General features: G+C 47.9%; 1 protein-coding gene across 1 annotated transcript; it reads right to left on the bottom strand.

Moving 5' to 3' along the window:
• Positions 1-7290: 7290 nt before the first annotated feature.
• LOC308260346 (mitochondrial proton/calcium exchanger protein-like) lies at positions 7291-9177 on the bottom strand (the record flags this gene model as incomplete). The annotated part of the gene is made up of 1 exon (XM_080691644.1): positions 7291-9177. The coding sequence occupies one exon, from the start codon at positions 9175-9177 to the stop codon at positions 7291-7293; it is 1887 nt and encodes a 628-aa protein (XP_080547770.1).
• Positions 9178-12637: the final 3460 nt, after the last annotated feature.

Here is a 12637-nt window from a genome sequence, read left to right as displayed (position 1 = left end):
ATGGATGCCCACAACCCCACAACATCAGAACCCGATAAAACAGAAATTCAGAGATTTCTAGAAGATCAAATCAGGAAAATAACTGTAGAAATAATAGAAGTGTTTCGAAAAAAATTCAGAGAGAGCCAAAAAGAGATAAAGGATGCAATTAATGAAGTAAAGTCCTCAATTCAAAGTACAAACAACCGATTAGACCACATGGAGAATAGAATCTCGCTCTTAGAAGATGAGCAATCCAAAAATGAATGCATAGTTTCTAAATTAGAAAAAAAAATTCGACAGCAGGAATCTGACATTGAAGAAATATGGGCCCATTTTAAGAGAGCTAACCTAAGAATAATTGGAACAGAGGAGAGAAAAGAAGGTGAAACCAAAGGGATCAACAATCTCTTCAAGGAAGTAATAGCAGAAAATTTTCCAAACATAGAGCAAGAGGTTGATACACAGGTCCAGGAAACTTATAGAACACCCTTGAGACAGGATCGGAGAAGAGGATCCCCACGCCACATAATTGTCAAAATGACCAATGTGGAAGCCAAGCAGAGAATCTTAAAGGCAACAAAAACAAAGGGCCAAGTGACATTCAGAGGCAAATCGATTAGAATCACTCCAGACTTCCCAAACCAAGTCATGAGAGCCAGAAGGGCTTGGAGTAACATATTCCAAACTCTGAAAGAAAACAACTTCCAGCCAAAAATTTCCTACCCAGCAAAACTATCTATCAAATTAGATGGGGGAAATAAGAAGCTTCCACGACAAACAGAAACTGAAGGAATTTATGTCTTCAGAACCAGCGCTAGATAAAATACTCAAAGAGATTAACTACAAAGAAGAAATAGGTAACACACACCAGAACCAGAGAAACAAGTTTTTCCATCCAACAGACAACTAAGACTGGTTATCTGTGGAGATTCATTATTTATGCTAGTCTTTTACCTATCTCTAAATTGTATTGTTTGCTTTTATTGTTTATTTTTAGGATTTCTAGTTGGAATATTAATATACCTTCAGATATAGCATTTGGAAATATTTTATCCCATTCTATCAGTAACTTTTAACTCTGTTTACATTGTCTTTGGATATACAATATTTTTTTATTTTTTAGGGAGTTTGTTTACCCTTTTGTTGCCTGTGCCATTGAAATCATATCCAAGAAATCACTGCCAATTTCAATGTTGTGAGGTTTTATGACCCAGATTTTCTTCTAAAAGTTTATAGTCTTAAGATTTATATTTAGGTCTTTTATCTATTTTGAGTTAATATTTGCATATGGTGTTAGGTAAGGGTCCAATTTTATTCTTTTTCATGTAATTATTATTTTTCAACAATATTTAGTTATTTAGTTAAAAGATTAGTATTTCCTCCACCAAATGTTCGTGGAAACCTTGTCAAAAATAACTTGACAATATATGGAAGAATTTATCTCTAGGCTTTTATTTAACTCCAATGGTTTATATATCTACCTTTAGAACAGTACTACACTATTTCAGTTATTGTAGCTTTATATGGTTTGAAATCAGAAAATATACATCTTCTAGCTTTGTCCTTCTTTGAGATTGTTTTGGGTATCTAGAGTCCATATTCCATATCAGGATAGATTTTTTTTGAAAAATAAATAAATAAATGTATGATAGTTTCACCTAAAAAAAAAGAAAAAAATATTCTCTGGTAAGAAAGAAAGCAAAAAGAAATATTGAAATGTTATCTTTAAGTCATCAAAAGCTTGGTATCAGACAAATGAAACTGTTATGTGAGATTATCATCGTTAATATTGGATAAATTGCTATAAAACTAGTTGTCAACCACTAAGCCAAACATAGGAAGGAGGGGTGGGGAGGGAACAGGGTGGGGATCGGGTAGGGGCTGACTGGGCGATGTGTGCATGTATGTCTACAAAAGTATTTTCTTTATACCATTATGATGTATGAATCCAGTGCACTAATAAAATATAAAATAGGTCTGGGGAAAAAATAAATGTCTTGTTGCACTGACAAAAAAAAAAAAAAAAAAAAAGAAAGAAAGAAAAATGCTCAGGAGGAGGGCCAAGATGGCGGCAGCAGTAGTAGCCAGTATTGGGGAGAGGCAGGTAGATTCATTCTAATCTACCCTGAACCTTGAATCTCCCCGAAAGTAGACTGCACCTGCCCCACATGCTCAGGAACTCCGGGCAACATACTATGTGTGAAAAATGTTCAGGGTGTGTCAGATGGAGCCCCGCATAGTCAGATCAGCTGGCGCCATGCATCCCAGGAGCCAAGGGCGCTTCTGGCCACCATGCTCCTCTGTGTAGCACTGGGGCTGGGTGTGCTTGGAGCAGCAGAACCTGCTCTCCGTGGTGAAGCTGTGGGCCTCTGCTCTTGGCAAGGAGATAAAACACATTGCTACTAAGTACTTGGGCCCCCAACTCCTGTAAAAGACACATACTATTTTGTTTTATTAAAAAATATCGAAAAGGAAGGAAGATGGCGGCGGCTGCAGTTGCAGTGGCAACCACAGCCAGAGTGGTGTAGGTTGGCAGCAGCTGAATAGGACATGCATCCCTCTGAAAAACCCTGGACAACAGATTTTTATTTAACAGCTGATTGGGACAACACACAGAAACATTTCCAATCATGCCTTCCTATCTGAAATATAGGAGAGAGAGGGGAAAATGGTGGAATTAGAGGCAAGATGGCAGTGTAGTGCCCGCCACTGCAATAAAAGTGATTTTTGGAGGGATATCCCAGAAGAGATCAGAAAGCAGACTGCTCCTGCCACACATGCACAGGAATACTTAACAACAACATACTCTAGGAGAGACCAAGAAGGTGGCGGCAGCCAGTATTCAGGAGAGGCAGACAGATCCAACCAAATCCACCTTGAATTTTTGAAGAAATCTCCCCAAAAGTAGACTGTTCCTGCCCCACGTGCTCAGGAACTCTGGACAACACACTATGTAAGAAAAAGTTTTGCAGAGACAGACCAAGATGGTGGTGGCGGCAGCGGCCAGTATTCAGGAGAGGCAGACAGATCCAATCCAATTCACCTTGAATTTTTGAAGAAATCTCCCCAAAAGTCGACTGCTCCTGCTGCACATGTGCAGGAATTCTGAACAACATACTATGTAAGAAAAATGTCTGGGGCAAGTAGGAGGGAGCCCTGCCCATATTGCTGGGCCGACTCGCTCTGCCCAATGTCCCAGGAGTCCTCAGCTCATGGCGGCTGTGTTCATCTGAGCTGCACTGGGGGGTAGGGTGTGCTTGGAGTAGCGGATCCAGCTCTCCATGGTGAGGCTGCCTGCCTCTGCTTTCAGTGGGAGATAAAATTCATTGCTGCTAGGGAATTGGGCTCCCAGCTTCTGCAAATGACATGTGCTGTTTTCTTCTACTTTCTCCATATATGGAGAGAAAAACGAGAACCTCTGTAAACGTCCTGCCCACAGTGACAGGGACCAGAGCCCGCCACGCAGCGAGGCCGGGTCTGGAGCCAGTGAGGCCGGGCCCAGAGCCTTTTGTGCAACGGGCCTGGAACTGGGACATGCCCCACAGCAAAGGGCCAGCACATTTATTCAGCTGTGTGGCCAGGAAGCACTAGAAGTTGCCGCTGCCTCACCTAATCTCTCAGCAGATTTCCAGATCCAAGTGACCTCTATTTAAAAAAAAAAAAAAAAAAAAACTGGTTGTGAGTGGATCATCTTGTCAAAGTTAGTCACCTTCTGGCTTTCAGGTTTTCAGTAAATGGGAATAATATGGTTCAATCCCCAGTAAAACAAACAAACAAAAAACAAAACCCATCCAGGTGTGGAAAAACAGAATCTCTAATACATTGTTGGTGGGATTTCAAGTTGGTGCAACCACTTTGGAGAACAGTATAGAAGATCCTCAGAAGGAGGAAAACAAACTTACCATAGGATCCAGCAACACCACCTCTGGGTATCTACCAAAAAGAATGAAAACCAAAATAACAAACTAATGCATGAACAACCATGATCATAGCTGCACAGTTCACCATTGCCAAACTGTGGAACCAGCCAAGATGTTCTTCAACGAATGAGTGGATTTCAAAACTATGGGATATGTGCACAATGGAATTTTGCCCAGCCATAAGGGAGAACAAAATTATGGCATTTACAGTGAAATGTCACACACAAAAAAGGAATTAGATGCTTTTCTTAATGTGCAAAATATTAGGGAGAAATGGGTAACAGGAGGAACTCTAGATGAAGAAGGGACCTGTAGAGGAGCAATGAAGGTGACATATCTGAGGGGATAAGAGGGAGGATAAGGGAAACTCTTTAAAGCACATGATGTACTTAAACATATCAGTCAATCAGGAAGCCAAGCATGGGTAGGTGGGAGGGGGAGGGAAGGGGTTAGAGGTTGGGTAGGGGCTGATTGGGTGATGTGTGCATATATATCTACACAAGTTTTTTATCCCATTGAGATGTATGACTAAAATGCACCATTAAAATTTATATTAAAAAAAGAAAGTAGAATACCCCTGGGTTCAATCCCCAGTAAAATAAACAAACACACAAACAAAAACAAAACCCATCCAGGCATGGTGGCGCACGCTTGTAATCACAGCATTCAGGAGGCTGAGACCAAAGGATTGCGGTTCGCGGACAGCCTCAGCTACTTAGGCCCTCTGCAACTCAGTGAGACCCTGTTTCAAAATAAAAATACAAAATAGGGCAGGGAGTATAGCTCGGAGGTCGAATGGCCCCTGGGTTCCAACCCCAGACCCCACACACACACACATACACAAAATAAGCCAAGGCCCCAGCTACCAGGGCCCAAGAAGCACAGCCATGACAGGGCCCCACTCCTGCTTCATCCCTCCAGCAGCCTACCTGGACAATAAAAACGCAAACACGCATCTCTAAAAGAAAAACTCCCCTGGGGCAGGCCCCTTCAGAAGCACTAGTTGTGGTATAGGAGGATAAAGAATAAAGTTGGGGCTATGTGGGCCAGGGAGGAAGACAGGGGTAGACATGGGGGAGGGGTGAGCAGAGCCTGCCAAATCCTGAGACCAATGGTGAGTCCTTACTTCACTTTGTGCCTGTTTCCTTGACTACAAAATGGGAATGATAGCACTTACCTCCTAGGGTTACTCTGTCGAGAAAGCAGCCCTATAGCCCCCAGAATTAGCCAACATGGCAGCTCAGACCGGCATGCTTTCACGTTACCCACCCCGCCCCAGCCTTGCTCGGCTGCGTCCTCAGCCTGGGGTGGACCCCGTCTTTGGGGCCCACCTCAAATGCCCCACCCCAGGTTGGTAGGCAAGCAGTGAGTGAGGGGTTCCCGGACAGTGAGGCCTGGAGTGTCTGAGCTTCTGAGTGGCCAGTGGCCAGTGACCGGCAGAGGGGGTACACAGCGCGGGCTCCGATAATGCTCCTTCCTCCTTCCTAGTGGAGCAGGAAATGTTTAGCGAGGCCTTACTCTATCCAGTCTTGTTGACACTCACCTATAAGGTGGTTACTGTTATTGTCTCCACTCTATAAATGAGAGACCTGAGGCTCAGAAAGGTTATGTGACTAACTCAAGGTCACACCGCAGATAAATAAATGCTAGAAGTCAGGATTTTAACACATGTCCGTCAGATTCCAGAGGCCCAGTTTTCTAAACGGATACCAAATGCCATCCCCATACAATGCCCAGATGCCAATGGCAGCCTGTAGGCAGCAAGGCCACAGGACTCTAAAGAGCCACCACACTGTGGTTTCTTAATTAACACTCTATTAAGAATAGTTCTAAGCTGGGCGTGGTGGCGCACGCTTGTAATCCCCGCACTTGGGAGGCAGAGACAGGAGGATCGCGCAGGTTCGAAGTCAGCCACACTGGCTTAGGAGACCCTGTTTCCAAATAAAAAAATATAAAAAATAGGGCTGGGAGTGTAGCCCAGAGGTAGAAGGGGTTCCAGGAACCCCAGTACCATAAAAAAAAATAGTTCTAGATCTTGAGATAATAGAACCCTAACATACCTCCTCCTATATTATCTTGCATCAGTGTGGTATATTTGAATAATAAACCAATATCAATATATGTATGGATACATATTACTAGCTAAAGTGCATAGTTTACCTTAGGGGTCCCTCTGTGTGGTTCAGTTTTATGGGATTTGACAAATGTATAATGTATTGGACATTATAGTATCCTATAGGACAGCCACACTGGCCTGAAACTCCCCTGTGTTCCACATAATCATCCCTATCTCCCCACACCCTATCCCTAGGCCTCTGGAAACCACTAATCCTTTTATTACAAGCGTGCGCCACCACGCCCGGCTCCTAAGGTATTTTCTTATTTTTGCTTTTTTGTGTGTGTGTGGTACTGGGGTTCCTGGAAACCCTTCTACCTCTGGGCTATACTCCCAGACACCTATTTTTTATATTTTTATTTGGAAACAAGAGTCTCCTAAGCCAGCGAGGCTGGCTTTGAACCTGCACGATCCTCCTGTCTCCGCCTCCCAAGTGCAGGGATTACAAGCGTACGCCACCACGCCCAGCTTATTTTTGCATTTTACACTTAGGGCTACAAACTATTTTGAGTTATTTTTATGAAAGTTATAAAAGTGTCTAGATTCATTTTTAACATGATGTCGTCATTCCAGCACCATTTGTTGAAAAGACTTTTTTCCTTTCAGACATGGGTCTATTTCTGCACCCTCTATTTTGTTTATTGATCTATTTGTTCATTCACTAACACCAGACTACTATAGCTTTATAGAAGGGTTTGAGATTTTATAGTCAGTCCTCTGACTTTTCTGTAGTTTTTCTTTTCTATAATTTTGTTGGCTATTCTGTCAATATCCACAAAGTAACTCACTGAGTTTTAGTTGGGGTTGTGTTGAATCTGTAGACAAGCTGGGAAGAAATGTCTAAGGGATGTTGAACATTCCTATCTGTAAAGAAGAAAGTGCACTCCATTTCTTTGCATATGTCCATGTGTTTTATTTTTAAAAAGTTTTTTGGAGCTGGGGGTTAAACTCAGGGTCATTCCAACTCTGAGTTTACACCCCTAGCCCTATTTTACTTATTTTGAAACAAGGTCTCACTAAGTTACTGAACCTGTGGTCACAAACTTGCAATCCTCCTGTCTCAGCCTCCCAAGTACTGAGATTACAAGCATGTGCTACCACACCCATCTGTGCCTGTGTTTTAACTGGTTTCTTATTTAGTCCATAAGAAAATACTAGATTCGTCACTAAGGGTCACCTCAAAGTAACCACTGTCATGGTCATAACCACAGCAGCTAGTGCAGAGGTGAAAGGTCTGTGCAGGGTCACCAACATGCGGGAACTGCAGCACCCCTAAGTCTTTTCTCCTACAGCTTCTTTCTCAGCCCTTCCTTTAGCCTTCTTCTCCTCCACCTTCTCCTCCTTCTCCAGCATTTCCACAATCTTGGCCATCTGGCTGGTGGAGATGTCAATGTCTGCTCTGTCTACCAGCTCAATCACCTTGATCAAGTTGTTCATGTTGATCTTGCCATCCTTATCTTTATCCAGCGTAGAGACCAAGCTGATCAGCTTCTTTTCTGGAATGTGCTTGATCTGCTTCATGGCACTGGTGAGCTCGGCGACACTGATGAGGTTCTCCCCTGCAGGAGAGCCTTCCCCCAGCCCCAGCTTGCCAGCCTTCTGGTCCCTCTCCAGCTGGGAGATCAAGCCACCTATCTGCCCTATCATCCTTTGTACCTTCTTGGTTAGTCTCTTGCTGGTTTTAGATTCTTTCACATATCTTTCTCCGCCAGTCTTTGAGAGCTCCTCCTTGACCTCCTCTAAGTCCTCGCTGTAGTCCTGGACATCTCCCTTCAGCAGCTCCAGCTCCTCCTTCTCCTTGTTCAGGTTCTTCTTCTCCTCCTTCAGTTTAGAACAGGCACTGCCGAGTATGTCAATTTCTTCCTTAGTTATTTCCTCTTCCTTCATGACCTCCAGCACAGGGGCGGTGTCCTTCGGAGACTCTGCCGGCAGGATCACATCTGGCACTTGCGGCCTCCCGGGGGCGGCTTGGACCACCGCCTTGGCAGCTTGGGAGTGCATCTGCAGCTCCTTCTCCCGGTGCTCCTGCTGGATGGCCGCCTCCTCCTGCAGCGTGGCCTCTAGCTTCACCTTGTGGTCCACCCGCTTGCCCTCAATGGCGGCCACTTTCACCTGGGCGTCCTTCATCACCATCTCAGGGAGGGCCTGCAACGTGGATGTGAGCTGGTCAGTGGGAGAGAGGGTTTTGGGAAGGTACCTAGCCTGCGACAGTATAAGCAGAGATGTGGGGATCTTTTGCTGCAGGTGCAAGTCCAGCCACTGCTTCAGCTGGGCCCTCAGCCCCTCCTCGGTGACCCCTAGAGCAGGCATGCCCCTTGCCCGACAGGCTGACTGCAGCTCCTTGACATTCAGGCTAGCCACCCCTTCCTCGGAAATCAGCTTGTCATCAGCCTTAATGGACCTGAGCTTCATGGTGATCTGGAAGCGCAGGAAACTGTTGGTGCCAATGGCCTGGAGCTCCAGCAGCTTACACAGTGCTGTCAACTGTGGCCGGTTGAGGTTGTCCAGGGTCAGCTCATCCTCAAACAACTTGGAAAAAAGCATAATTTCCTCCTTGCTGAGTCTTTCCCCGGTCTCTCGGATCTTCTTGAGAAATTGGGCGAAGTCTTTGGCAGTGCCCGCCTGGGCTGCCTTTTTCTTAAAGGCCATCTCTTCCACAGTGTCCTGTAAAAACTTGGCCAGCTCTAGCTTGACCCGCAGCCTCTTCTTCAGCATCTCCTCCTTGACCGACTGGCTCTGGAAGGTGGACGGCAGCATGTTGGGAAAGAGCTTCAGGGCAACGGGCAGCAGGAACTCCATGAAGGGAACCACCACAAAGACGAGGAGCGGGACCAGGCGGAAGAGGTCGGCGGACACGCGGACCAACTGCCTGTGCTCCCGGCGGCTCAGGCTCTGGCCCTTGAGAATCTTCCAGAGCGAGCGCGCGGCGACCTTGGTGTCGATCCAGAGCAGGCGGAAGCCGTGGTAGTAGTGCTTCAGCCCATCCAGGACCCTCTGCCTCAGGGACCTGGCCCCCTCCGCGGGGACGCTGGACACAAGGCCACCTTCCTCCAGCTTCCTGTCCTTGTCCTTGAGGGGCTCGGGAGACCTCACCGCGGGGTCACCGCCGAGAGGGGGCGAGGAGTGCCAGCAGCGCACGGGAAGGTCCGCGGGTCCCATGGCCACCAAACATGGCGCTGCCATCCCGGTGCGCCAGCGCTCGGGCCTCAGCGGCCAACGTGGGCAGAGGGAAACGTGGGCAGGGTGGAGCGCAGCGCCGCGGGCCAGCCCCGCCGTGAAGGTGCCGCCCGCAGGGCGCCGGGCCCCGGGGCGACCCTGGGGGGCCGCGGGGCGAGCCGGCGGGAGGCGGGCGAGCGCCCAGCCCCGGCCGCGCCTCGGCAGGACGGAGGCCATGTGCCTCCTGCCGCCTCCTCTTCCAGCGCCCGCGCTCGCTCCGTGCCCCCTTCGCCTCCGTCGGGCCGGCGGGGACCGTGGACAGTGGCAGTTGACCCCAGTGGCCAGCGCTCCACTCCAGGCCCGCGTTGGGTGCGGCCACTTCCGGTCACGGACTTCCGGTGACGCGGGGGTCGGGGTCGGAGGCCTCTTCTCATTGGGCGCCGGGCACCCACGTGCTCCAGCCTTTGGCGCTTCCCCAGCTTTCATCAGTTGTGCGTGCCTCACGTAGATCCTGCACATTTATCCCTTTTTTTTTTTTCTTTTTTTGTGCACTATTGGGAATTGAACCTAATGGTGCCCTACCACGGAGCTATAGCCCCAGTTCATTTATTTATTCTTAATTTCAGAGATAGGGTTGGGATGTAGGTTGCCAAGGCTGGCCTGGAATTTGCAATCTACCTGCCTCAGCCTCCAGAGAAGTTGGGATTACAGGCTTAGGACACCGCACCCGTCTGTAACTGTTTCTTTTTTAATTTTCTTTCTTTTTTTCCCCCCTTCTTTCTTTCATAAGACAAGAATCGCAGTTCAGGAAATAGCAGAGCCCAAGTTAGAATTCTGAATCCACGTTGTAGGACAAGAGCTAGAGGGGAGTAAAGGTCCTCAGGCCTTGGAGGAGAACACTCTGGCCCACGGCATCCACTCACGAGGTTAGTTCTGTTGCGGGGTTACAAGGCTGAGGCTCCCTCGACCCCCCTGAGTTTCAGGGTTTACTGAGATTGCCTGAATTTCAGGGTTTATTAAGATTGCCGAGGGGAGCCCAGTTGGAGCCAGGTCCAGATCCTGGGTCCTGTGGTCCTGTGTTAGGAAGCGGCTCAGGGATCTGATTGTGTGTCCCACCTCCTATTTTTCTTTCTTTCTTTTTTTGTATTGTATGGTTCTGGGGATGGATCCCAGGGGCATTCTACCTCTGAGTTACACTCCCAGCCCTATTATTATTATTATTATTATTATTATTATTATTATTATTATTATATATTTTTTGAATCAGGATTTCCCTAAATTGTGGAGGGCCTAAATTGCTGAGGCTGGCCACAAACCTGTGATCCTTCTGTGTCAACCTCCCAAGAACTGGGATTACAAGTGTGTACCACCATGTCTTGCTTCTCACCTCTTATTTCTTGAACTTAAATGTACACACGAATCCCCAGGGAATCTTGTTAACACAGAGCATCAGATCAGGTGAGCCTGGGATAGGACCCATGATTTTGCATTTCTAATGGGCTCTGGCTCTTACTGGTGCTGCTGGTCCATGGACCACATTTGGAGAAACAACTCCACAAGAGCCTGTGTCTCCGAAGCCTGCTTCCTTTCTGGGCTCTTATCTCACTCCGCCTGCCCAATTTCATCTTATTCTCCAGTTCTGCCCCAGCCACCTCTGGGATCACTTCTAAAGGGCATTAAGAAAAGTCACTTATGGAAGGTCAGCCACCTACGCAAACCAGCTGGCCAGCATAGGCTAAATCTTTGAATTGTAGCTGGGCATGGTGGCAAACACTTGTAATCTCAGTACTTGGGAGGCTGAGATAGGAGGATCACAGGTTCGAGGACAGCCCCAGCAAATAGTGAGACTCTCATTACTTAGGGAGACCCTGTTTCAAAATGAAAATAAAATAGGAATGGGGGTGTAGCTTGAAGGTGAAATGCTCCTGAATTCCCTCCCCATTACAGAAAGAAAGGAAGGAAGAAAGGAAAGGAAGAAAGGAGTTGGGTCCAGCATCTCTGATCACCTCTGAGAAGAACTGTGAGTGGTACTAGTGTTAGCTCTGAAATAGATAAGTGAGCGTAGATCGTAGGGGACCTGAAGACTGAGCTCACACATATAAAGCCCACCGCTGAGTATTTGGTGCACAGTAAGCACTATTTAAGGCTCTGTCTCACTCTGTTGAATGCAAACCCAGCAGATGTGAGTTTAAAGTTGACTTACAGATCTTCAAACTCGAGTGGGTATCAGAATCACCTGGCAGGCCTGTTCAAACCCGAAGCACTTTCCCCTTTGGCAGGTCTAGAGTGGGAATAGGAGAATCTGCCCTTTTTGACAGGTTCTTGGGTACTGCTGATGCTGGTGGTTCTGGGACCAGCTGTGAGCACCTTGATCTTGGGACAACTCCTGCCTCCACCCCACCAGAGCCTGAAGCTCAGAGCTGGCAGTGCTAGGCCGAGTCACAGAGGAGGTAGGAGACTTAGCGACAGCCTGAGCATCAAGGACACTGGAGGGGCGTGTCGGAGGCCCAGGACCCCTCCGCAGGCCTCCCCTGCGGCCTCGGCCTGGCCCTGCGCCCGGCCCTCAGAAGGCCCCTCCACCCCACTTTGTTTGCATTCCTGCAGCCTGTGTCAGCCTGGACAGCGGGCGTGTCTCCGCAGCGGCCGGGTGCAGCCCCGATGGCGGGCCCTGCGCTGCAGGCCTCCTGGGCCCAGCCAAGGTGGCCACGCAGGGCTCACTTAGCAGGCCAGTGACTCATGCTTCCTCCCGGATTCCGGGAAATGCTTTCCTGCTGCCTCTCCTGCTTTCTTCTTGTTTAATGAGAAGTCCTCTGCAGACTTCCATGGCAACCTCAGGACGGGGAGGCAGGGGGAGGAGGAAGACAAATCCATTCCCAGGAGGAGCCCCGAGGATTCCTATCTCGCTTTCTCTTACACACACACACACACACACACACACACACACTCTCTCTCTCTCTCTCTCTCTCTCTCTCACTCACACACACACACACGCACTCCCACCCTCTTGCCAGCCCCAGCCTGAGCCCCCAACTCACCAGGGAGCTTTGGTCCAGGAGGGCCAGCCCCAGAAATGCTTGTTTTTATTAAAAAGGAATGGCCTCACAAAGGCACCACTGTAGGAAAGGTTGTAATTTGCCCAAATAAAACTTAATTTGATCCATGAAATAGCTGTGGTTTATTGTGTAATAGATTTGCTATGTGTTTCAATTTAATAGAAGCCAATATAATAGAGGGCCAGCGGGGGCCTCCCGGGGCCCACTCCTTCCCACACGCACAGTAGGGCCACACAGCCCTCTCGGAAGGCCAGACCCTTCATCAGGACAGGATGGAGAAGGGCCGGCCAAAGACCTCTGGTCCAGACCACAGAGGCTGGTGGGAGAGACCGCCTGGGGATAGAACAAGAACGCTCACAAGAAAAAAGAAAAGAAATGAAAACCACCCTTTTTCCAAAGCAAGGCTGCGG

The sequence above is a fragment of the Muscardinus avellanarius genome (genome assembly GCF_963383645.1).
Source record: "Muscardinus avellanarius genome assembly, chromosome: 3".
NCBI lineage: Eukaryota > Metazoa > Chordata > Mammalia > Rodentia > Gliridae > Muscardinus > Muscardinus avellanarius.
Note: the sequence above shows the minus strand (reverse complement) of the source record. Positions and strands in the feature narration are given on the sequence as shown.